This window comes from Grampus griseus (assembly GCF_964374135.1).
Source record: "Grampus griseus genome assembly, chromosome: 9".
Lineage (NCBI taxonomy): Eukaryota > Metazoa > Chordata > Mammalia > Artiodactyla > Delphinidae > Grampus > Grampus griseus.
The window spans coordinates 24,900,858-24,926,831 of NC_139003.1; the positions used below are offsets into that span (position 1 = coordinate 24,900,858).

General features: G+C 37.9%; 1 protein-coding gene across 3 annotated transcripts in view; it reads left to right on the forward strand.

The window, feature by feature from the left end:
- GRM8 (glutamate metabotropic receptor 8) overlaps positions 1-25,974 on the forward strand; it is a gene marked incomplete at both ends in the record, with an annotated part of 755,346 nt that overhangs the window by 436,338 nt on the left and 293,034 nt on the right. For all 3 annotated transcript variants that reach the window (XM_082661983.1, XM_082661985.1, XM_082661984.1), the window contains one exon: positions 24,680-24,880. In XM_082661983.1, coding sequence (XP_082518109.1) covers positions 24,680-24,880 — 201 coding nt within the window. The remainder of the gene's footprint in view (positions 1-24,679; positions 24,881-25,974) is intronic.

A 25,974-nucleotide genomic window follows, 5' to 3' on the forward strand; every position in this document is an offset into this window, starting at 1 on the left:
GGACGCACAGGCTCAGCGGCCATGGCTCACGGGCCCAGCCGCTCCGCGGCATGTGGGACCTTCCCGGACCGGGGCACGAACCTGCGTCCCCTGCATCGTCAGGCGGACTCCCAACCACTGCGCCACCAGGGAAGCCCAATCCTATACGTTTTTAAATTTGGTCTTAAGAGTTGTATGGATCATGCAAGGCAGGGGTCATTATTAATTCCATTGTCCAAATCAGGAGACCATGGCTCAGAGTTTTAAGTGGCATGTGCTGATCAGTCTGTAAGTGCTAAAAATGTCCTTTGAACACAGACCTTCTGACCTGTAGTGACCTTTCCACTCTACCATAACCATCTTTTATTAGACCAACCAGGCAAAAGAAGATAAAAGTGCAGTGGGAGGGTAGCTGTTACCAAGGAAACCATTACTTTAAATTTTAAAGTATGGATCAGAAAGGAAGTCGATAAAGAGGGCACTTTTTATTACAAGTAGAGAAATAAAACAACCGAGTGAAGATTTGAAAGCTGACTGGTAGAACTATCATGCAAAAACTTCACACAGCAGCTTGATTATGTAGGATACACCCTTCCCAACTTCTGCTTCCGGGAGGGGAAAGGAGGTGTAGGGGTTTAGCATGAAAGTCAAAGAGTATTCTGCAGTACAAGTTATATTGCAGGGAAGAATGTGCTGTAAATTCTATGGAGTGGACCTCAACAAGGAGGAAGATAAGAGAGGGAGTGAGGAATGAAGAAGGAACTTGCACCTCCTGTACCAAGAGGCAGTGCAGGAGGGCCCCGGAAAAAGTAGGCACACGGGCAGTGGCCAGACATCATGTTGACAGCTGGCAAATACTGCTCTGTTTCCCTCAGTCACCGAAACAGCTTTGACAGAGTCAGTGTACGGTTCGTGGCTGGAATGGTAAACTCACCTGATAACTTACATGGAGGGCTTTTTCAAAAAATCAGAAAAACAGCTTTATTTTCTAGAATGATGGATGTGTTTTAGGTTGAAACTCTTTGAAATGTAAGGCCTGTGATAGTCAAGTCAGGGAGACAAGCAGGTTCAGATTAATTATGGATTAGAGTTGAGAGTAAGGTAGAATAACTACACCTAGTTGCTCACAGTTTAAACTTTGCAGTGAATCAGAATCCCTTTGTTAAAACACAGGTTGCTGGGCCCCAGTCCCAAGTTTCTGATTCCATGGAACTGGGGTGAGACCTGACGACTTATTTTCTAACAAGTTCCCTGACAGGCACTGCTGCTGGTGCCCGTCCAGGGTCCACACACTACGTTTAGACGTCACCTTGATTACTTTGGTTTCCAGCAGCAATGGATATTGGTAAAAGGAGAACACAGCCAATCACGGTGAAGTTTTTAAATATTCTCATCAAGGAAACATACTGCTCAGATGCGGAAAGGCCACCGTGTCTGGAGCAACCTGAAATTCCCCTGCCGGCCTCCCCCAGTTCTCTGTTCCTAAGGGACACACTGTGGCCATGAACCTGGCCCTCCAGACTACCATCCTGCCAGACGCTAGAAATTACAGCAGCATTTTGCACGTGCCACAAGTCTTTTAAGTCGCTCCTCTGGAAACATTTCATTTATAATCTGTGAGCTTTCTTTGAAAGGGTGTTGACAAATACCAGGCACTCCTAATTTCTGAAGACAACTCAGCATCGTCTTACACTGCGTTGAGGAAGATCATAGAATGCTCAGGTGTGCTATTCAGTACCTCTGTCTCCATCTCTCCATCTTTCCAAAAAACCTGTTTCCCTGCAAATACATGTTCAATTTCAGCACAGTGGTTAATGGCCTGATTAAAATTGACGTTCATCTGTTTTAGAGTTGTTTTTTTTTTAATGGGATTCAGTTAACCACTCTTATGGTTCTTTTACCCACAAGCTGCACCCAAGAGGCTGTTTTTCACCTGATGGCAACAAATACTAATTATCAGCAAAATACTTTGAAAGATTGTGTAAGGGCTATGCTTTTGAACACAATCCTGTGAATGGGCAGTAGACATTACAAGTCAGTTTCTCCTTCAGGGCTCCTACATAAGGAGAAAAGGGAATGCCCTCCTGCTTGATTCTGTACTTGAATGTATGCAGAGCTCGACGTGCGAGTCACCTCCTGGAGTTGGCAGCCTCCCTGGTTACAGCAGGACTTAAACAAAAAAACCTGGTCTGGGAAAGTTGCCTCAGATGAAACAATACAGACAATGCTTTACATTAAAAATATGAATATAGTACAGAAGGTAGAAAATAATAACACTAATAGTAAATGCAAGTCCAAGTAAATGTAGACAAAGCTGGTAGCAATGAAGATATTCAGTTATCTAAACCTGACATCTCAAATTAAGTCCTTTTGGGCTTCCCTGGTGGCGCAGTGGTTGAGGGTCCGCCTGCCGATGCAGGGGACGCGGGTTCTTGCCCCTGTCCGGGAGTATCCCACATGCCTCGGAGCGGCTGGGCCCGTGAGCCATGGCCGCTGAGCCTGTGCGTCCGGAGCCTATGCTCCGCAAAGGGAGAGGCCACAACAGTGAGAGGCCCGCGTACCGCAAAAAAAAAAAAAAAAAAAAAAAAAAAAAAAAAATTAAGTCCTTTTTTAAAAAAGTAAGAATGTAGTAGTGGAGTGTTTAAGAACTGCACGCTAGACTTGAATATCTCTCTTTCGGCTTCTCTCTCTCTTTAGTAACTGCATGTAGACATGTACCAGTCATTATCACTCGGGTGCATTCTTTGGGTGGGGTCACACTCTATTTTAATAAGCCGGCTGCTGCAGGATGTACGTTTATTCCAACAGATGCTTGGGCTCCACTTAGAACACCAGAACGCCGGCACTGCCATTTATCAAATGGCACCCTGGTGATCTCAAAGAGTTAATGAGAATCTCAAACTTCCTACTTGCTCCCCCGCAGGAGAGGCATCTGACTCACATTGTGCAGTCTAGCAAAGCAGCTGGCACCCCCTGAATTCAGGTCAAGTCTTCCTACTCAGAGCCCGTTCTCACCCGCCGAGTTTCCATTCTTTCCCTGTCTTCCTGTCTGCATCTACAGTTTATGGGGCCTCACTGCCGCTCTTTGCCATTCACCTTCACCTGTTGGGACTCTGAACCATCCTCGCCATATGTTCCTTTCTCCATTAGTTCAGCCCTGACTCCAGAGGTAGCCTGGCTCTGATCGCCTTGGCACAAGCATCTGAACACATAGCTAATTCACCTCTAGGACTTATAACCGTAGTTTTTAATGAAAAGAAACAATCTTTTAAATAAAATGCTGATACTATGGTTTAATACAATGACAAATACAACTGTGTGAATAAATACTAATGCAAATCCCAGTACCCAACATTTAATTTAAAATGTAGGTGTGAGGTATATTATCTCTTGCATCCTTATGAAGCTACAGAAAAGATTTCTCTTTAGGAAGTACAGTATCTCCATATTTATTAAATGAAAAGAAATCTCAATACATATTTTGATTATGCTAACAATGTGCATTTTTGTTGTTGTTTAAAAAAAGGTAGAATTTCATTGACAATGCCTTTAAGGATATGCTGTTACACAGACTGATTTTAGAATTAAACAGGTAGTGAATTCCATACTCTGAAATGCCAGTTAGAAAAAAGATTATTCAACTCTTTAAATTAATTAAGAGAGCGTTTATGGTCTTCCTTTTGCAGATAAGTTGATCTCTGAGTCTGTATGACATAATCTATATAGCAAACCTTCTCTAGAAAGTCACTGTATAAAAGATGTAAATGGTTAGACTAGCAGAAGGCAACTCACACTTTCTGTTCCACTAAGATAAAATAATTTTAGCAAGCCATAATATTAGATGATATCAACATATTTTAGAAAGAGCATGTTTCATGTTTCTTTAGACTTGTTATTTGTTACAAATAAGAAGCTACTTTTCTGCTGATGCTTAGTTTTAATTATTTATATTTTCAACCTGTGTTATTTGTCATGCTCTATGAGGTTTTAACATTAAAAAAAAAATTAGCTTCTTTGGAACATTAACTTGTACATCTGGTCTGGATGCTGGTGCTGATGAAGGGAGAACTTTGGAGTCCCCATCATCTGTCAGGGCAATGAAGATAAAAAGCTTCAAGGCACCATAAATTTATAACATGGAAGCTGACTGGGAGTTTCTTGCTGTTTCTTTATGTGTTGCCTTGTTTGCAGGGCCATAATTATAAACTGATTACAGCCAGAGAAAAGATGCTTCCATTGTTCTCCTCGCTGAATAGTAATTACTCTGTGATTGTGTTTCATTGCCATTTTTTGTTCTTGTTAGTCTTTTGAACATGATTAGGCTATCTTAGATTTCGGTATGGCTTCTGGCAACTAGGAAATGCAAAATAAGTGTAAAATATGTAAGATGTTTATAGTGATTATCTTACTGTATGTTTATAAATCATACTGTGGAAAAACTAAGTGTTTACTAGAAACAAAGCATCTTATTTTTCTGTCTGTATTCATTTGTACCATGTTTGATGCTATTCCCCTTTGCTCTTCTACTTCTCTTTCTTCCTTGTCATGTAGGTGGTTCAGAAAAGGCTGTTTCAAAGTTAGAATGCCATATGTTACAAGATTTTGAATACGATCGGGATAACATGAAATCTATTTCCATGTGAAGAGTAGCTTATATTTCATTAAGGCTGCATTTACATCAGCTGAAAAGCAGAGCTATCGACAGTTTTTTCCTTCTGTCTCTGAGCTGATTTATCTTTTTGTTTTAAATTGACCAAATCGACCTGAATGATGTCTCACAGGCATAATCTGTGAACTCATTTCCTAGAGTCTAGGCCTGATTAGTCTAAATGCTTTCTTGGTTTGCTACTAATTGCATGTTTAACTGTATACTTATGCTAAAGCCCATTTAAAGGGTAAGATAGAATTCATTCTTCATGTCCTTTAATGTAATTGTATTTTATTTTACCATTGCAATAGATAGGGAAACCAAATTTTCCCACGTTCTAAGGCCTAAGAGATATTTGAGTGACTCTGGAAAATGGGAATATTCAGGAAGATTGTAGTATCAGTAGGATGGAAAATGTTGAAAAGCATGTAAAATTTGGAGTACAAGGAATAAGATAAATATAAAGGATATCTTAAAGAGACTTTTGAATGATAGATTAGCCATACATTCTTCAGATGACTTTTGCTGTTTTTGTTGGTTTTGACCAAAGATTCCCTGAAGAAAGTAAATGGAGCAAGTGGATTTTCTAATGATACTTTGAAATAGAAAGAATTAGGTGGGGATTTCCCCCTCATCTTTAGTCATTTGTATATGACTCTCAGCTGAGATCTTTTAGCTAAGAGAATGAAATTGATTATAAAAGTTTTAGGAATTTCTTTGAAAATTAGTGAAGCTACTAAGAATTATATTTCAGTAGACTTTACCTTATTTGAGGAAGTTGCGTAATTGAGGTATGATGATCTACAAATATGTACAAGAGATGAAATCGAATACCCAAAAACAGAACTAAAAGGCCTACCAAATTATTAAAGCACACAGGTCTGTGCCACAGCCAGTAAAAGCTGGGGATGAGGGCTTCCCTGGTGGCACAGTGGTTGAGAGTCCGCCTGCCGATGCAGGGGACACGGGTTCGTGCCCCGGTCTGGGAGGATCCCACGTGTTGCGGAGCGGCTGGGCCTGTGGGCCATGGCTGCTGAGCCTGCGCGTCCGGAGCCTGTGCTCCGCAGCGGGAGAGGCTACAGCAGTGAGAGGCCCGCGTACCGCCAAAAAAAAAAAAAAAAAAAAAAGCTGGGGATGATTATGAAGAAGTTAAAGAGCAAAACATAATAAATAGTGAATTATTTAATAAAGAAGATGAGCTACCACTTGGAAAATTGATCAAAGTGAATAGAAAATTCTCTTTGTCAATTTGTAAATATAACAGGAATAAAAGATTTTGATAGGCTGTTTTTTTAAATTACATTGAGAGGAAAAGATAGCACTTGATTTGATAATATTTTTTCTGTGTTGGGCCTCTCACTGCTGTGGCCTCTCCCGCTGCGGAGCACAGGCTCCGGATGCGCAGGCTCAGCGGCCATGGCTCACGGGCCCAGCCGCTCCGCGGCATGTGTGATCCTCCCAAACCGGGGCACGAACCCGCGTCCCCTGCATCGGCAGGCAGACTCTCAACCACTGCGCCACCAGGGAAGCCCTTTTCTGTGTTTTTTAAGAGTGAATTTTTACCTTTGAAGAAAGGTAGAATTTTTATTAACAAAGTATGCAAAGGTAATGTTTCTTAAAGCTAAATGTGTTTACATATTTAATTTCAGTTGACTAGTATCCAATAAAAAAGGAATACTGTAGGATTTGGCTGAAGTTATTATTACTTCCTCCCCTCTTTTTGTTGACTCCTGGAAATCTGGGAGGAGGATCATTCCTGGGATAGTAGTTGAAATAAATGGCCATCTAAATTGGCTATTCTTTCCTACACACAACATGCTGATAACATACATTCCAGAAGTGAAGGCATGTTAACAGAATATACTCGGGGTGGTGACACCTTGAACATTATTAGCCATTGATATCTCTTTGTGAATCAGTTTATCTTGCTGGTATCAGGCACTTGTGGTAGGGATGAAGGGACAGGAGCATGGCTATTTAAAGGAGAAACATGATTAAGAACTACAGAAGCAAGAGGAATTGAAAATGAACTTAGTCTCCCTCATAACTTGGTTAGACATAGCCCCTAACTGTGGGGGCAGAAGAGAGCCAATATTGTGAGCAAAACAGCATTTGCAAATTGAGAAGGATTTACAATTACTCCATCTGTGAACTTAACTGAGAAAGAGTTTAAAACAGTCATGCAGGGCTCCCCTGGTGGCGCAGTGGTTGAGAGTCCGCCTGCCGATGCAGGGGACGCGGGTCCGTGCCCCGGTCCGGGAGGATCCCACGTGCAGCGGAGCGGCTGGGCCCGTGAGCCATGGCCGCTGAGCCTGCGCGTCCGGAGCCTGTGCTCCGCAGCAGGAGGGGCCGCAGCAGTGAGAGGCCCGCGTACCACAAAACAAAAACAAAACAAAACAAAGAAACAGTCATGCAGTTCACAAACACTTTGTCACATTAATCTGATTTTTGCTCAATTAGACCAACACATCCAGTTGATCGACAGAAAGTCTATACATGCTAATTATAATAACTAGAGAGCCTTTGAGTCTGTTTTACTTATCATATTTATTATTAAGCCATAAGAATGTGGGGTAGAACATAATTGGCTATAGGATTGTACTTAGAAAGTAAAGGATAAGAGGTTGCCACAAGAGATAGCCAGTAGAGGTAGGGCGTAAATCTGTTCATAACTTTTCATTATGTGGCAGAAGAAAGGACCCTTTGATACTGGGATTACTAGCATGGCAGGATGGGAAATAGGGTACATTTACTGAGATGTTACCATGTGCATGGAAGTAAAATGACATGAAAATAAACATGGTCCCTGCCTTTGTGGACCATTAGTGACACTATCTTAAAATAAGATAGGATACAGAGATGATTTTAGAAGCAACAAAAAGGAGAGTGCCTTGAACAGATTTCTTTTTCCTTGTTTATTTTATAAACAATTGACTTATCTGAAAAAAACCAGAATGTCCATTAATTCAGTGGTACGTAAAACTAGAAAAGGGGTACTTCGGTTGAAGGGTACTTTAAACTTAAAGGTATAAAATTTATAATTCTAAAGTCCTTACACCCTGTGAAAAAGGACACAAGAAATCGTAGCTTCCATTTGATTGACTACTTGTAACAACACTTTGAGGTACGTGGTCATTTTCCCCCATTCACCAATAAAGACACTGAGACCAAGAGAGGTTAAGTCATTTGCCATAGATCACAGAGCTAGTAAGTAGAGGAATTTTTATTATAAATTTTGTATTTTTCCTACTGTTCCGTGCTACCTCGTAAAAAGACAGGTACAATTAAAAGTCAAAATGTGGTAAACTGTCCTTGGGTTTAGACACAAAGAGACAACGGGTGTTTATTATTTAGGATTATATCCAGCTATAAGTAACAGACAGGGAAAATAACACTGGTTTAAAGAGGCCAGAGTTTTATTTTTCTGTCTGGTAAAATGTGGAGGAGGCAGTCCAGGAATGGTGCAATGGCTCGGCTTTACTCAGGACTCGAGGACCTAATGCTTCTAGTTTGCTACTCTGCCATCTCTAGGATGTGGCTCTAATTCCTCCTGGTTCCAGATGGCTGGTGGAGTTCCCATTATAACATTTGCCTTTCAGGTGTCAGGATGGAGGAAAGTTTGAAAAATGATAGGGACAAAGGGCAGATGTCCATGTCTTTATTCTGGTCAACTCTGTGCCCTGATAAAAATCATGAGTTCTAATACTATGGAAAAAGTGGTGAGCTAGTATTGAGGTACAACTAACGGTCTCTGCCCAGATAGCCTTGATGTGTGGTTGGGCTGAGAGACAACTTGCAGGAGTCAAGATGTGAATGGAAATGAGGAAGTGGGAGCATAAATACTCTTTTAAGAGCCTTGGCTTTGAAAGAGGGTGGTTTACCAGATGGCTTCCATACCCGAGTCTGTCTTATTCCTAAAATCATTTATTGAAAAACTATCAGAAACCTCATTAGTGAGCAGAAATAAATCCATGCATATATGGTCAATTAATTTATGACAAAGGAGCCAAGAATATACAATGGGGAAAGGACAGTCTCTTGGTGCTGGGAAAATTGCAAAATGCAAAAGAATGAAACTGGACCACTATCTTACAGCACAAACAAAAATTAACTCAAAATGGATTAAAGACTTGAACATAAGACCTGAAACCATGAAACTTCTAGAAAATAACATCAGCAGTAAACTCCTTGAGATAGGTTTTGGCAATGGTGTTTTGAATCTGACACCAAAAGCAAAAGCAACAAAAGCAAAAGTAAATAAGTGGGACTACATCAAACTAAAAACCTTCTGCACAGCAAAGGAAAGCATCAATAAAATGAAAAGGCAACCTACTGAATAGGAGGAAATAATTGCAAATTATATATCTGTTAAAGGGCTAATATCCAAAATATATAAAGAACTCATACAACTCAATACTAAAAAAAAGTCTGATTAAAAAATGAGCAGATATGAATAGACATTTTTCCAAAGAAGACATACAGATAGCCGACAGGTGTGTGAAAAGATGCTTAACATCATTAATCAGGGAAATGCAAATCAAACACAACGAGATAATACTTCACACCTGTTAGAATGGGTATTGTCAAAAAGACAAGCAATAACAAGTGTTGGTGAGGATGTGGAGAAAAGGGAATCCTTGTGCACTGTTGGTGGGAATGTAAATAGGTACAACCACAATGGAAAACAGTATGGAGCCTCCCCTCAAAATTAAAAACAGAAATACCATATGATCTATCACGTCCATTCCTGGGTATTTATCCAGAGGAAACGAAAACAGTAATTTGAAAAGATATATGCAGCCCCTTGTTTATTGCAGCATTATTTACAATAGCCAAGAAATGGAAACAATCTAAGTGTCCATCTATGGATAAATGGATAAAGTGATTATAGAATATTATTCAGCCATAAAAAGAGGTAACATGTTGCTGCTTGGGACAGCATGGATGGACCTTAAGGGCACTGTGCTAAGTGAAATAAGTCAGACAGAGAAAGGCAAATACTGTTATGATCTCTCTTAAATGTGGAATCAAAACAGCAACAACAACAAACTAAGGTCACATATAGAGAACAGATTGGTGATTGCAAAAGGCAAGGGGTGGCAGATGGGAAAACGGGTGAGTTTTTTGTTTAGTTTAAATAAATCAAATAAAAATTTTTTGAAAAAAGAAACTCATATATTAAAAATTGCTTCTCATACAGAAGCTGAACACACAAGACTGTCATAGGAAGTCAAAGGCCAAATGTTTACCAGGTACTTAGAGTGCAAGTGAGACAGGTCTATTCAAGGGCCTGGTAGCAGGTTTGTATCTTAATCTAAATCCATTTGCTGTACCTGGGCACATTCTTTACTGTTTAGACTTGAGTTATAAGGAAAAAACAAGACAGTTTGAATAGACACAGTTTGGAGTCTTGGCTTTACAGCTTACTATGCGTGTGATAACAGGCAGATTTTTAACCTGTCTGAGACTCCGTATCCTCATCTAAAAAAATGGGAAGAATAATAAAACCTGCTTCATGGAGTTATTACAGGGATTATGTAAGAACACATGCGACTTGTCTAGTATGGATGTTGGCTCACAGTAGATCCCAGTAAATCTTATTTCTTCCCCTTAGCTTCTAAAAAGAAGGCTGTTTATGAAAATTTGTACACTTGAGCCATTATGTCTACATGTTTCCTTTATCATATCTCCCTGTTTTCTACTCAAGTCCTTGATGCTAGTAACATAATTTGGGGAGTAAAAATAAACCACTGAGAACAGACTCCAAAAAGCAGATTTGTTAGAAATAAATTTAAAGTGCATCTCAGGCTATGATTTTCACATTGGTTCTAAATATATCAAATTTCTATTTATAATTTTCTTACAAAATGTGTTTTGGTATTTAAAGCGTATGATGAAAGTTTAAAGATGAAAATATTTTCAATTCTTTTTTGCATTTGCATGCATTGAAACTTTAAAGATGAAAATATTTTCAATTTTTTTTTTCGCATTCGCATACAGGGGTAATTAATGGGAGATTCCAACTGGTCAGGCTCCATCTTTCCAGTTGAAATCAGAGGTGGTTGCCGGAACAGACCCTTGGTGGTTATAGGGCCAGAATTCCACCTTTGTCTTGGAAAGTTTACTAGGTCCATGTAAGAGTCACACTAAATCGTGCACTATAATTTAGTTTATATGTAATGTTGGAGGAAATCCCAGTTTATACTAGTAAGATTTTTTTTTTTTTAAAGATGTCAAATCTACTTTCTGTTGTAAATTCCTAGTCAAAAGCCACAATTTTTGATCTTGGGCAACTGTGTGTATAAGTTCGGCTTAATGAATACTGATGTTTTATTGATTGTTTAGGAAGGGAAGAAATACAGCCACAGGCGTATTATGAGGGGGTTGAAATGAACACTTACCTCATCTTGGATCTGTTGTTTCAACACTGTCTAATGCAGTTAGTCTCAGACATTCTGTTGACTCTATTATGGAAATTATCCTGCCAGTCCGAGTGGAGAGAAACAAAACACCCCTACCGATTCCATCTTTTGTGTACATTTACTTGAACATAAAAATAAAAGGCATAACTTTAGTTTATTTGACAAGAGCCTTCCCAGTTGTACTTTATTATATCCCATAATAGTTTCCTAGAGTGGCACTTCATAGAATATTAAAGCAAAGGGGATGGACGCTTTACGCACAGCTAATTGGGATTATGTTATTGGTGTAAACCCTTCTTTAAAAAGAAACTTGATGTGAGTTGTTTTAACAAACATCGATACTCACCCAAGACGTATTTAGGCACCATACTATGCCCAGTGGGTGTTCAGAGGAGGCAGATCCGGCCACCGTCCTTCATGAGGTTTTAGATTATTGGAAGGGAAAATAATATTTAGAAGCAGGCTGTAAATCAAGGATGATGACTGAAAGATGAATCCTGGTTATTCATTAAACACAGTCTGCAGCGTCTGTGTTTACTGATTCCTGGTGAGGACTTGGAATGAGTGGATGGTTTGCATCCCTGAAGGTGTCTGATGGAAGCAGAGGCTGATTGAATTAATTGGAAGGCAACATGAGAGGTCATCTTGTCTGGTCCCTGTCCCAGTGAAGGATGGCATAGAAACTCTCCCAGACAGATTGCGACCTGTTTTAATCAGCCACTGGCATTATACCTACGCCTGTGCTCTGACCCCTAAAGCTGGGAAGAGAAGTGAAAAACCCAGTTAGTCACCCAGAGGATGGACCACATTGTACAGAGGCAACGATTGTTTTCCTTTTGCATCTGGGTGGTCCAGTACCACAGAAAGATACCCTAAAATTTCCATTTTAAGGGTATGCATATTATCCTCAAAGTACTTCAGATTTTCTTTTTTTTTTTTAATTTTAAGTTTCTGTTATAAAATCCTTTGCTTTTATATTTTTGGCATTTTCAACCAAAAGACATGGTTCTCTGAATGTTATTGGTTTCCACTGATACTCCTATTAAGTTGGCGTGAGAGAGAGCCTTACCATAACTCACACCTTCTTGTTATTCATTTCCTCCCATAATTCATTTAACTAATTCTTTCAAGGCTTTTAGTTCCGCACGGGCCAACTCATTTAGTGATTCCCTCAAGTTTTACTTATCCTCAATGGAACTCAATTACAAAGGGAGAGAACATGAAGCTGGAAAGAGGAAACATGATATAAAGGGAAGAGTCATGGAATTAGATGGTTAAGGTTCTGTCCCTGGCTCTGCCTCTTCATGAGCTGTCAGACCTGGAAAAATCACTCAGTGTTCCTCTACCCTAGTTTCACCATTTGTAAAATAAGAAGATTGGACTAGGTCAGTGAGTTTCAATTTTTTTTGACTTCACTGCAGATTAATAATTTGTTGTATATGGCAACCCGGTAGACACATGCCTTGCAAGTGAAACAAAAGTTTCAAAAAATAATTCATCCTGTTCCTATATGTGATGCACTTGATTTCTATCTGTTTTCTTTATTTTAAAGATATGCTGTTTGTGACTTACTACATTGATTTGAAGAACCAGTAATAGGTCATGTCATGAAGTTGAAAAACATTAGATAGGATGATTTTTAGGGTTGCTTTAGCGTGAGCATTCCTCTTTTATTAATTGCAAGTTATAGGTCTCTTCTATCACTGGACCTTCGCTATTACTGTCACCCTGCCTTTTGTGCTTCCCCTGCTTCCCTTTCTCACCTAATTCACTCCTGTTTATCCTTTAGATCTTAGTCCTAGTGTCATTCCATGACATCGGGGACTAGGTGAGTTTTGGTTTGCCATTGTATCCAGCTCAGTGCTTAATATATCATACAATGATGAATGATGATAGATAATAAAGAAGATAATAGCAACATCCCCTTATATATTCCTATTTCAACAGACTTCTGCCTTATATATATTAACTCATTTAATTATGACAACCCCAGTGGGGTGAGATACTATTATTATCCTCATTTTATGGATGAGGAAACTGAGGCATGAGATATTAGGGGACTTAATCAAAGTCCCATAAATAGTAAATGGTGGTGCTGAGATTTGAACCCAGGCAGATTGGCTGCAGGGTGGTTGTTCCTAATCATTGAAGTACATTGCCTTTATCATGCTTATTGAATGAGTACGTGAACATATATCCTGGGTTTATATTGTGATCTCTTCTGTTTGTGTAATTGGAAAAGTGTTGCACGTTATAGAAGGTTAAATATTTTATAGCCCTACATAACAAATAATGGTGTCCATTTATTCACTATGTAATGCACAGATGCTCTACATTATTTCAATGCTCAAAACAACTATGCAACATAGGTATAAATTCCCATTTTCTGAGTAAAGAATAAGAGACGCAGAGGCAGGGTCTCAAATTTTCATCTGTCTGATCTCAGAGCCCGTGCTTTTTTGCATTTTTCTTGTTTTGTAGAAGACAGAGGACTTAATCTGGGCCTTCTTGAATGCATAGAGTTTAAATAAGGGGAGAAGAAAATGTTGAGCATTAAAAGTGAATTGAGATTTAGGAAGTATACCATGAATAACCAATTAAAAATCGAATGAAAAAATTCTATTTTATAAAGCTTGAAAACACAAAATATTGAGGTATTACTTAAAAAGAAATGAGCAAGTGACATATATTTCTGAGGATTCCAAAAGAAGATTGGAATAAGTGGAGATCCTATGTCTCCAGATGGGAACACTGAATATTGTAGCTATGTCAAGTCTTCTGCCACTAACTTTAAAAATTGATGCAATTCTAATAAAAGCTTCAATTTCTGAAACTAGTTTAAATAATTCTAAAGTTTATTTGTGAGAATAATCAAGAATTTTAAAAAATAAGAGTACGGATAGAACTTGTGTGAACAGATGGTACAACCTATAGAATTACAATATTTGTGAAAAATGGAGTATTGGCATGTTAAGAGACAAGCAGACTAGAGCAGAAATTTCACATTTATATATCTAATAATGTATGCGTCTGATACGTGTTAAAAGTGACTTTATGTAAATTAATGGGGAAAAGAACGTTCATTCAGTAGTCTGGGAGAATAGGTTCACAATTTAGAAAGCATAAAGTTAGATCCCTACCTTGCACCAAATATCATGTTGGGTATCAGGAGTTAAATGCAAAATCCTGAGTCCATTAAGTGAGCTATATATAATACAAGTGCTATAAAAACCATGCTTTCCTACAATACGGGGAAATTCTCACTATAGGTGAAGTGAATATTGTATATTTTAAAAGTATATACAGAGTTATCTTAATTTTTATAAATAAAGAGGGAAAGAAATGCTGTAAGGCAATAGACCAGCGTGCAAGTAGTGGTTAACACAGTGGGCCAATAGATATTCTCTATTTTCTTCTTTATATTGGGTTGGCCAAAAAGTTCCTTTGGCTTTTAAGTAAAAATAAAAGACACATTTTTCATTTTCACCAAGAACTTTATTGAACAATATATTCACTCTTTTGTTCCAATACCTTCTGCCATTTTTCAGGCAACTTCATAATTCCATCTTCCCAAAACTTTTTATCTTTTTGAGCAAAGAACTGTTCCAGGTGCCTTTTACAGTCTTCCAGGGAATTGAAATTTTTTCCATTAAGGGAATTTTATAAAGACTGAAATAAATGGAAATCTGAAGGTGCAATGTCTGGTGATTACAGCAGATGAGTCAGAACTTCCCAACCAAGCTGTAACAGTTTTTTGCCTGGTCATCAAAGAAACGTGCGGTCTTGCTTTATCCTGATGGAAGATTATGCGTTTTCTGTTGACTAATGCTGTACAGTTTTCATCCAGTGCTGCTTTTAGTTGGTCTCATTGGGAGCAGTACTTGGAATTAACCGTTTGGTTTTCCGGAAGGAGCTCCTAATAGAGGACTCCCTTCCAATCCCACCATACACACAGCATCACCTTCTTCGGATGAAGACCGGCCTTTGGTTTGGTTGGTGGTGGTTCATTTCACTTGCCCCACGATCTCTTAAGTTCCACATTATTGTGCAGTATCCACTTTTCATCGCCCGTCAAAATCTGTTTCAAAAACGGAGTGTTTTCATTATGTTTAAGTAGAGAATCGCATGCAGAAATACGGTCAAGAAGGTTTTTTTCAATTAACTTATGTTGAACCCAAACATCAACGACATGAATATAACCAAGCTGGTGCAAATGATTTTCAGTGCTTGATTTGGATATTTTGAGTATATCGGCTATCTCCTGCGTGGTATAATGTTGATTGTTCTCAATTAATGTCTCTATTTGATCGCTTCCACTTCAACTGGTCTACCTGACATTGTGGAGCATCGTCCAGCGACAAATGTCCAGCACAAAACTTTGCAAACCACTTTTGACATGTTCGATCAGTCATAGCACCTTCTCCGTACACTGCACAAATCTTTTGTTGAGTTTCGGTGGTTTTTTTTTTTTTTTTTTTTTTTGACATTAGAAACCTTTTTTTGAGTGAGACAAGGCAAACATGGGATGAAAATATTACAGGATGAAGGAAGGCTGAGGAAACCAATATAATTTCTTTTTCCTCTGTGGAAGAATGAGCCGCCCAAATGATGAACTGAAGCCACTCCAAGATTACTATTTATACTTAAAGCAATGTAAAAAGCAAGGTTTTAACCAAAAAGCCTGTATCTGGCGTTAAAAAAAAAATTACGTCTTTTGGATGGATCGGTTGCATTTTTACCTTCCTTGAAATAATAAAGCATAATATGCCGAAAACATTTCTTTTTTCTTCCATTTTCAATATTAAAATGGCTACACAAAAATTCACCAATTTTGATAAGGTTTTTTTTTTAAATGCACGCTGATGTGGCAGCTGTCACAATCTAACAAAATTGTTTCGAATGAAGTTAAAGACAACTAAGCACTACTAGAGAGCCATCTTAGGGAAAAAACAAAGGAACTTGTTGGCCAACCCAATACTTTTCCCCTCACATTTCTACAAAGGCTGTGATTTACTTCTGTAACTGGAAAAAAAAATTTTTTAAGGCAAATCCTAAGCCATATCATAGGGTCTGCAATGACAAGTATAACATATTTTGGAATGGAAGGTGGGGCATTAGAAATCCTACCCACTGAAGGGGGAATTATGAAGGGAAAATTTGAATCCTCCTTCAATGGAGGAACTTTAATATGCTTTAAAGAGAAAAGCTGTTCTCTTAACTATGAACTCTACTATTAAGAGTTTTACGCACTATTCTCTATCAAAATTTGTCTCTAATGTGTATGATCTAAGATGGTTATGTAGAAAAATGCAACTGTTTGAATTTAATCAACTGCGTTTTCTTTGGGGACCTAGGGATATACCTATGAAATGACTTTCTCTTCTGAACATCTTTCTTTTAAACTGGTAGTTTTGCCTGAAGATACACTCTTAATCTTATTTGCCACTTACCTTAGGTTTTTCAGTGTTTTAAAAGCCCTAGGACATTGCATGGAAAATGTAACTCCTGAAGGGGACGCCTGGCACCTGCCGGGAGCATTTTCCATTTCCTGTCAGGCACAAAGGAGAGAAGTTATTGTGGGCTACTGTAACACTCTTCACTGGTTGATTTACAAGTGTCTCCTGACGTGTCCTCAGGCAGCCAAGAGCCTTCAGTTCTTGGGACTACATTTAAATTACAGAAGAAGATGGAGAGCAGGTGATTTTCAGCGGGAGGACCCTTCTCATTTTCTCTGTTCTGTGTAAATAGGTAAAACCAAGGCTCAAGCTAGTTGGTTAGTCTAATACATGTATTTACAGGTCCTTGAGAAAGCCTACTATAGAATCTATGAATCAGGACCTTAGGTGTCGAATTCTCTTTTGAGCTTGACGTTATTTTCCTATAGAAATCCTCTAGACATATAAATATACACACACTCTCACTCTCCAATGCTAAAATACCCTTTTTAATTTTTATAAATATAAAGTTATAGGCCTTATTAGCTTGGATTTCACTACAAATATCCAATCATCTTGCTTATGAGTTTCAGCCATTTTATGCCAATTTTATCTCAGGTGTGTGGTTGAAATTCACAAACAAAAATTTTCTCTGTAGTTCAGGAAAATGCTCAAAATGTTATAGAAATGTATTCCCCCCCTTTTAGCATTTCAATGTAGATATTGTCATTTGTTAATATTTGTTAGTATTTATTAGTTACTATTTTTGTAAAAATATGTATTATTTTATAATATTCTTTAATCCCTGCTCCACTGCCCTCTTTAAAGTTTCACACACACACACACACTCACACACACACACACACACACACAAACACACAATCTTTATACTTAACTAGGAGACAAACAAATCATGGATACAATGACTGAACGTTAAACAGGAGTTCGAAGAAGTGAAAGTTAAGCCCGAGCTGGAAGAATCAAAGAAAACTTCAGGAGGAGAGGAAGTGAAGCAGTAAATGGCAGAGGTTTGGGGTCAGGCTTGACTTGACTGTTTCTGCCATAACTGTGTGATATTTGGTAAATGATTCAACTTTTTGAGTCTTAGTTCCGTTATCTTTAAAAAAAAAAAAAGATGAAAGGAGTAATAATAATTTACGATCAAAGAGAAGCTATCTGTGAAGAGTCCTGCCCATTTTAATTATTTGTGTCCTCCCTCTTCCCTTTCATGTTTTCATAATTGATTTTCCATAAATGATTCTTTTAACCATTGGATAAAAATAAAAAGATAAATGAAAAACATTTCTCCTTTGTGAGGAACCAGATTCGATATATAGCTCAAGTCTAAGAATAATGAAAATGTAGTGACGCAGTTAATCAGTCTGAGAATTCAAGAGGAAAAATCCAGGCTGACATTTGGTTTTTGTTTTCTTTTTTTGTTGTTTTTAGTGCAGAATTTCCAGGTCTTGGTTACTGGATAGTCCTAGCTATTTTGGAGAATTGAGTTTAGTGGTATTTGTTCAGTCACACCCTAATGCAATCTTCAAGTGATCTTAGTGTAAGAAGGAAACAGAAATAAAAGAAGCTGCCCTAGAATCTAGAATTTTAGAACTGAAGGGACCCTGATTGATCATCGTGTTCAGTCCTCTAACTTCTACTGAGAAGTAAATAAATGCCAGAGAGATCATGACTTGACCAAGGACAAAATTCAGTTGGTCACCGTGTTAGAACTGGAACGTAGGTCTTTGAATTCTCAAACCACTGGTCTTAAGGCAGTACCGCATAAGGTATTTCACTCCAAGGTGGCATAAATTATTGCAGTGTTATAAATAAATAATCAACCATATCACTGTTATATGATTACTCTAAACATTTGGACCTTTATTCTTTAAATAACTCAACAAATTTATATAAAGTTCATATTTTGTTAGAGGATACAATACTATAGAATCTTAAAAATCAGTCTTTTTAACTGCCATAAATGGAGGCTTCCTGTTCACCTGATTTTCCAAATTCTGTTAGTGGTGCCAATATTCTACTACCTATCCTCAAAACTGCTGAGTTGTTGATTGCCTCCAACTCCTACTCTCATATTTAATTAGGTATCCAAAGACTGTTAATTTGACATCTGAAATATATTTTCTGTCATTCTTTTTCTTTTCCACTGTTTCAACCTATTGCTGCCCTGCCTCCCAACCTGTATCTCTACCTTCAACTTATGTTTGTTTCAATTTACTTTACACATAATTCCCAGAAATAATTTTAAATACCAGTATTGGCTCTCTGTTTCCAACCAAACAATATTTAGTACTTAAACCTAGCATTTAATATGCTCTTTGACTTGATCTGAGCTGTTAAATCGAAAATAAAATGATTAACTATCACTACTGCAGCCGAATTTGAGTTGACATCTTACTTGAAGCTTGGAGGTTGAGAAGGAGACCTCTGGGAAGCAGTGAAGAAAGGTACAGAGTGAACATCTAAGTGAAGTCCCGTGGTTTGAAGATCTCAGGTTATATTCAAGGACCTGAAAGTGGAGAAGAGAGAGGTAGGGTGCTACCAGCAGTTGAGGCTGGAGAGATGGGGACCCTGTCTTGGAAGTCCCTGCGGGCAACCTTTCCAGTTGAAGAACTAGGCTTGGTGAGGTTCAGGAAAGTGTCCCGGGCCTGTTGAGTTGTGCAACTGGGATTTGAATGCACGTCTGTCTGACTGGCCCGTCCTCTTCTCCCGTGCCGGCAGCCTCCTTTACTCAGTCTGTCCTTCTGCCTTACAGGGCCCATGTTTTCATCCCTCTGCGGTTTGGGAGGTGCACACATTTCCTTTGCATATCCTAGTGCCTAGGAGATATTCCTGAATTACTGAACACGCTAATCTTTCTTTTCCATCCTCCCTCTACTGTGTCCTTGAACCCAAACCAGTTTAAATTCAGTATAAGATGACTTACGTTTGCTAACCTGATAGCGATTACTTTTTAGTGTGAAGAGCAGTTCTTGGCATCATTCTCAAGCGTGTAAGAATTTTACCCTCTCTGCGTCACTACATACATATGCGGTATCGGGAAAGCTCAATGCAGGGTGTGACAGTCTCATCTCTGGTGTATCAAGGAGTAAGGCAGATGGAGTTTTTGTGGAATTCAGAATGACTTTTCTATTTGGTCCTGTATGCGTAAATGTGTTTATTCATAGCAACTGACAAATTCTCTCCTTCCCTCTTACCATCCTCCTCACAGCAACTGCAAGAAAATGATTGAATTATTTAAAATACTTGCTACATACTTAAGAAAAAGTCAGGGAGGAGCTAAATAAAGAAGTCATTTTTAACCTACAAATTTAGAGTGTGGGATTATTTCTACTACCTGGTAAGACTGTAGTAAAAAATTCAACCAATTGGATGTTTGCTTTCCTGGGAATAAAAGGACTAATTTGACTTACATTTTTTTCCCACTTAATTGACCACTGTTTTTTTTAGATCATCCCTGCAGTAACATTATGAGTTTTATAATAATTTCAGGAAAAGGAAAATAGCCCCTAGTATCTCAGTTTACAAAACTAAGCTATCTTCTGAGAAATGAGAAATTCTTAGAAAGCAAAGCTCAAAAACTATGTGTCAGTCAAAGAATTTAAAATTCATGTCAGGTTCATCTTAGAAACTCACATTATAAAATATACAGCACTTTGCAAACTTGAGTAGATTTGCTTTTCGCTAAGAAGGAACAAAACCAAAAAAGATACACCCTGATGTGCAGAAGACCTTAACGGAGGTCCATGTGGTATTGCTCGGACCAATAAGAATTTACTGTGTGTTCCAGGGACAGAGATGCTGTCAGGGTTTTAGATTTCATTAATGAAAACATAAAACAATCTTGCTATAAGATTTATGAGGCTGACTTCGTCTCCTACCACACAAACTCTTAGCTATATGTTGTTAATTTTAAGCTATGCACTAAAACACATCACAACTTTACAATCAGTGTTTTAAATGGATGGCTGACATACAGGCTTTAACAATGTTTAGCACTTTGTAGCAATACAGTAAGGCTAACTTTAGAAACGATAGCATAATGAAATTTTACAGGCAATTAAGTTGATGATTCACTGTCAGCTTCCTAAATTATTCTCTTAGATGATCAAGGGAAGCAGATACAGGAAGTGAGGGGCAAACTCTAGATCCTGTAAAATCTTAAGTGTCATTATGTTTGAAGTTTTAGGAAATAGAAAAATACCTTGTCTAAACAGCCTGAAAAGAAATCAGATAATTTCCTTTTAAATTTAGAAATGGTAATAGTGATCAGTCTTTTAGTTTGTCACCACGTACATACATTGATTTATGAAAAATGTCTTATAGTGTCCATTGACTTGTGTGGCAATAGTTACTAGAGAGCCTTATGAACTTTTACTTTAAAAGAAAACAAAGTTGTATATATTTAACCTTTACTCAAACTAATTGTAGTTTAGAACTAGCAAGGAAATAAATAGTTTGACTAGTGAAAATTTACATATTTTCCTTTAATAAGATGGTGTGGTGTTTCAGAATTAATATAAATCCATTATACATGAAGGTGGAAAAATATTGGGGAGGAATCCAAGGAAGAGTATGTCTATTAAGTTGGGGTATCTATATTAAAAGTATATCAGGAAATTGTTGTATATAACTTTATCTCAGTTATTGAATGGTCAGAAATATCTTACAGACTTCTAGGAGGTTGCAGTAGCATTAAAATAAAATCCTAGTATGTCTAATTCAGAACATTTGGGGATAGAGTAAATTTAAAAATATAAAATATTCATACACATCTAGCTTGTCCATATATCCCATGGATTGTGGAAAATTTCCAAATGCCTTAAGTTCTCATGGTCATTACTTTCTTTGAATCAATTTGGCTTTGCCATTTTCTGCCAGTCCTATGCCTGCTGACCATACTCCTTTAGTAATGGAGACATGGAATTCCTCTTTTTTCTTTAAAGTGTGTGTGTGTGTGTGTGTGTGTGTGTGTGTGTGTGTGTGTGCACGTGAGCATGCTGCAGAAGAGTTTACAGAGCAGCAATACGATCAACATAACCTGGAATATGAGTGCTATAGATTGAATGCTTGTGTTCCCCCCCACCACCATATTCCTATGTTGAAACCCTACTCCCTAATATGATGGTATTAGAGGTGGGGCCTTTGGGAGGTCATTAGGATCAGATACTGTCTTGAGGGTAGAGCCCTCATGAATGAGATTAGTGCCCTTCTAAGAGTCATAAGAGAGCTTGCTTCCTCTCTGCGTTCTGCCATATTGAGGATGTAAGAAAACAGCCACCTGCAACCCAGAAGAGAGCCTTCACCAGAACCTGTCCATGCTGGCATCCTGAGCCTGGAAGTCCAGACTCAGAGCTCTGAGAAATAAATTCCTGCCACCCAGTCTGTGGCACTTTGTTATAGTGGCCTAAACTGACTAAGACAGTTAGATATCTATGACAGTTCTATCTAAGACAGTATCTATCTAAGACAGATATCTAAGACAGTTAGATATCTCTGTTTTGAAATTACAGAGTATTCATGTCCTCAAGTTGGAAGATTCTGATTCATTAAGTCTGGATGGCACTGCAGAATCTGTACTTAAGAAGATAACTAAGATGGGAACAACTGCTCTGGGATGCCTAGTCTTCCTTTTCAGTTATCAAGTTCAGTGATGCAAAATAAATGAAACACAAGGATCTCTCCATATAGACCTAGGGACCTACCCTCAGTGTAGTTATTTCAGTCTTTTATCATCAAGTTTCCCTCACCATTTGCCTCCTTGTTCATAAGAAACCATGCTGGTCTGCCCAGGACTGTCCAGGTTGTGATCCTACATCCTGAAAAACTCCTCAGTCCTGGACTAACCAGAGCCATTTGTCACCAGATAAGGTCTTTAAAGATATAACTGAATGTTGGTTTCTGCGACCACTCATCAGTATTTATTTATGAATTGTCTATTTTGTGGTTAAAACTATGGAAAGCTGAAAGTGCTGCTTCCATAGGTTACTTGGTGATGTTCTGCACATACACAGTACTGTCCTAGGATCCCCATATCCGCATGGATCTTAGCTTAGATCACTCAACTAAGGCAGGTTGAAAGAGACAGTATACCTTTTGGCACCTCAAAGAGGTTCTTTGTTAGAAATGCCTTCTCTCTTTGTGTTCCTAAGCCTGCCAAATCCTCAATAGGAGGTTTTAAGAAAATAATAATGTAATTCCCTACAATGATAGCCTGGTTTTGGATCTTATGAGTTTGATATGGAAGGAGACTAAATAGAAATATGGCATGCAATTGGAAATGTGGGTTGGAAGTTAGGTGACAGTAAAGTCCAGAAAGCTAGATTCCACAATGAATTAAATTGATGCTATAAGTTGATCTAATGTTTTGGACTCTATAATTAAAATTTTGGATTCCAGTTTCTATTTCTAGACCCTACCAATAGTAATAGTTGAGAATGAATGGATTCTGAGGTTGGGAAAAATAAAAGAGGACTCAATCTTGGGGAATGGAACGTTGAGTCATCAAAAAAGTCTGAAAAGGTGTGTTGAAAAGGGAGGAGCAGAATTTAGCATCACAGAAGACTGCAGGGAGTAGAGCACCAACAAACAGCATTTAAAGGGTCTGAGCGGAACAAGTGATTGAGACCAGAGGAAAAAAGGTTCAATGATCTGATTAATGAAAATGAATGAATTGACCACTACATTTGTCTAGAAGAAAGTCACTGGTTTTGTCAGAGTGTAAAAACCCAAATATAAGACAACCATCTTAATTCACATCTCTAAATTTAGAGGAAATATGCATTTTTGTGAAGAAAGGAAATATTTGTTGAACTTAAAGACTTTTATTAAAGTTTACTAACTGACATTTATGGGAAGATTTAAAGTGCTTGCTTTTGGTCTCTCCCAGTGGTACCAGATGTATAAAGTTTGTGGGAATGTGGAAATGATAGATCCTTTTCGATCTCCTTAGTAAGTCCTCAATGTCCTATCTGTCGTTTTTTTTCCTTGCATGTCCAACATTCTTGCCATCTACCCCATTTTCCTGGAGATTGAGAGAATATTGGATTTCAATATCTGAGACCTGGCAGTGGTTCCTGTGTCTGCATTGTGTGTCCTAAGTGAATTTCACCTCCACAAACTGAGTTTCCTCATCCTCAAAATGAGAATGTTGGATTATAACTAATTATACACCATCTAACTTTTAACATCAATTTTATCTCCCATTTTTAATTCTATGTTTCTGTTACATGTTAAATGATAAAGGCCAAGCTAAAGGTAATCTCCAATGCCAGTTCTCAGCCCTAAATATACCTAAAAACAGGTACAATTATTCTGAATGACATTCATTTTGAGAGTTCTACATCTTTTATCTAATGTACAGCAAGATGACTATAGGTAACAACACAGTGTTGTATACTTGAAAGTTTCTAAGCAATTGGATCTTAAAAGTTCTCACCACAAGGAATAAAAAAGGCAACTATGTGAGGTGGTGGATATGTTAACTAACCTTATGGCAGTAATCATTTCACAATATGTATGTGTATTAAATCATCGTGTTGTATTAAACTTACACAGTGTTATATGTCAATTATATATCAATAAGCTGGAAAAAATTAAACAATAGAAACAAGTAAAAAGTTGAGTTCAAGAAGAAAATAAATTGAATGATTCTTCTAAAGATAAGCAGTTCATTTAAGGAAATACTGTCGTTTAATATTTACAAAAAGAGCTCCCAAACAGAGCACATTCTAAACAAGGACAGACGTGGGATGGAGGGGGAGATCTTACTTTGGGCCACTTATTAAGTGATGCCGTTGGAGCTAAGGTGGATGAGAAGAACAACAGTGTACACGTTTTACTTAAAAGATCAACGCACTACCAAAATGCTAGGTAATTACCAGCATGTACAGTATAATAGAGCTCATAAGGTAGAAATGAAGATAATGAAACTATATGTCTTTTATTTACTTTATATCATTTTGTTGCTAATAAAATAGTTTCTGTTCTTTCACAATAAAAAATTCAATACCCAGTTTAAAAACCTGACTCAGTAAGTATAGGACTAAAATAATCAGGAGTAAAATCAAATAGTTTTGTCTCATTTCTGTGTGCCTCCAATGATGAAAATCTTAGCCCTCATGCCAAATTTTTAGTGAAATCTAACCCCAGTTGATGGTTTCCCTTTTCTTTCACAGGCCTGGAGCGAATTGCTCGGGATTCATCTTACGAACAGGAAGGAAAGGTCCAGTTTGTAATTGATGCTGTGTATTCCATGGCTTACGCCCTGCACAATATGCACAAAGATCTCTGCCCTGGATACATTGGCCTTTGCCCACGAATGAGTACCATTGATGGGAAAGAACTACTCGGTTATATTCGGGCTGTAAATTTTAATGGTAAGTCACAACTTTTTTTTTTTTAAATCTAAATACTTTAGAAGGGACAGGGTGTGTTTTTTTCCCCCTATATAGAGTATACTCAAGCAGAGTGGAAAGTACAGGATTAGAAGCAGTTCCCCTTTTAATCAGAAGTGTGAGTTTTTCCACCTGCTTTTAAATCTCAATCATATTTTTTTTGGTGCTACCATTAATCTGCTGAAAGAAGCAGAAGTTAAAAATAAGCCTCTATCAATCAAAATATCACTATTTCAGAAGTAACTTAGGAGACTCATTTGGAACCACTGACAACAGATTAGATTTCTTTGAAAATGTTTTGTTAATGCCGTTATTAAAGAAGGAATTGTAGACATTTTGTTTTGAAACCTATTTTAAGCATTTTAAACAGTAAGATGACTTGAGGAGAGTGGATGATTTGGAGTTGCTGTATATTTTTACATTCTAAGAGTGCCGTGTTAAGTTTCTGCATCTTCTTTTTCATTGTATTTCTTTCAATGATTGGGTCAGTTTGAAGCAGTGAGCTGCATCGTGTAAGGCAGAATTACATACAATCAAGTGTAGATGAGATTTGCCTACTGCAGAAGCAGAAATGCTGCTTCTGTGAGCGTCACAAGAAATTGGTACAGAATACACTGGCTTCATAGTGTTCGGCTGAGAATAGCCAAATTGCCTGTCTCAAGTGATGGAACTATTGAATTCTGCTGTTCTTTCATGAAAGCTGTAATGGTTGCTGCCCATGACTTTGACCGTTATTTTCAAATGAAATGATAGAATGCTCTGAGCTGTCTAATTCTTTCTGTTTGGCTGTAATCCACACAATGGACATGCCTCCAAGCAGGACGCATGGCGCTGCACTGTCCATCATAATACACTCCAGTGACCTCAGCTGCCAGCCTTTCTCAAAACACAAGGTCATCTTCAATTTAGAATTCAAGTGGAAACTTCTTCTTTTGCTTTGTTCAGGCAACATGAGACACAATTTGGTTTACATTCGTATCCTCTTGAATTTCACCAGAATTTTGGTGAAACATTACATAACATAGTTCCTTTTGTTAAGAATATAAATAGTAAGGGGAATTTGAAAATAATTTTCT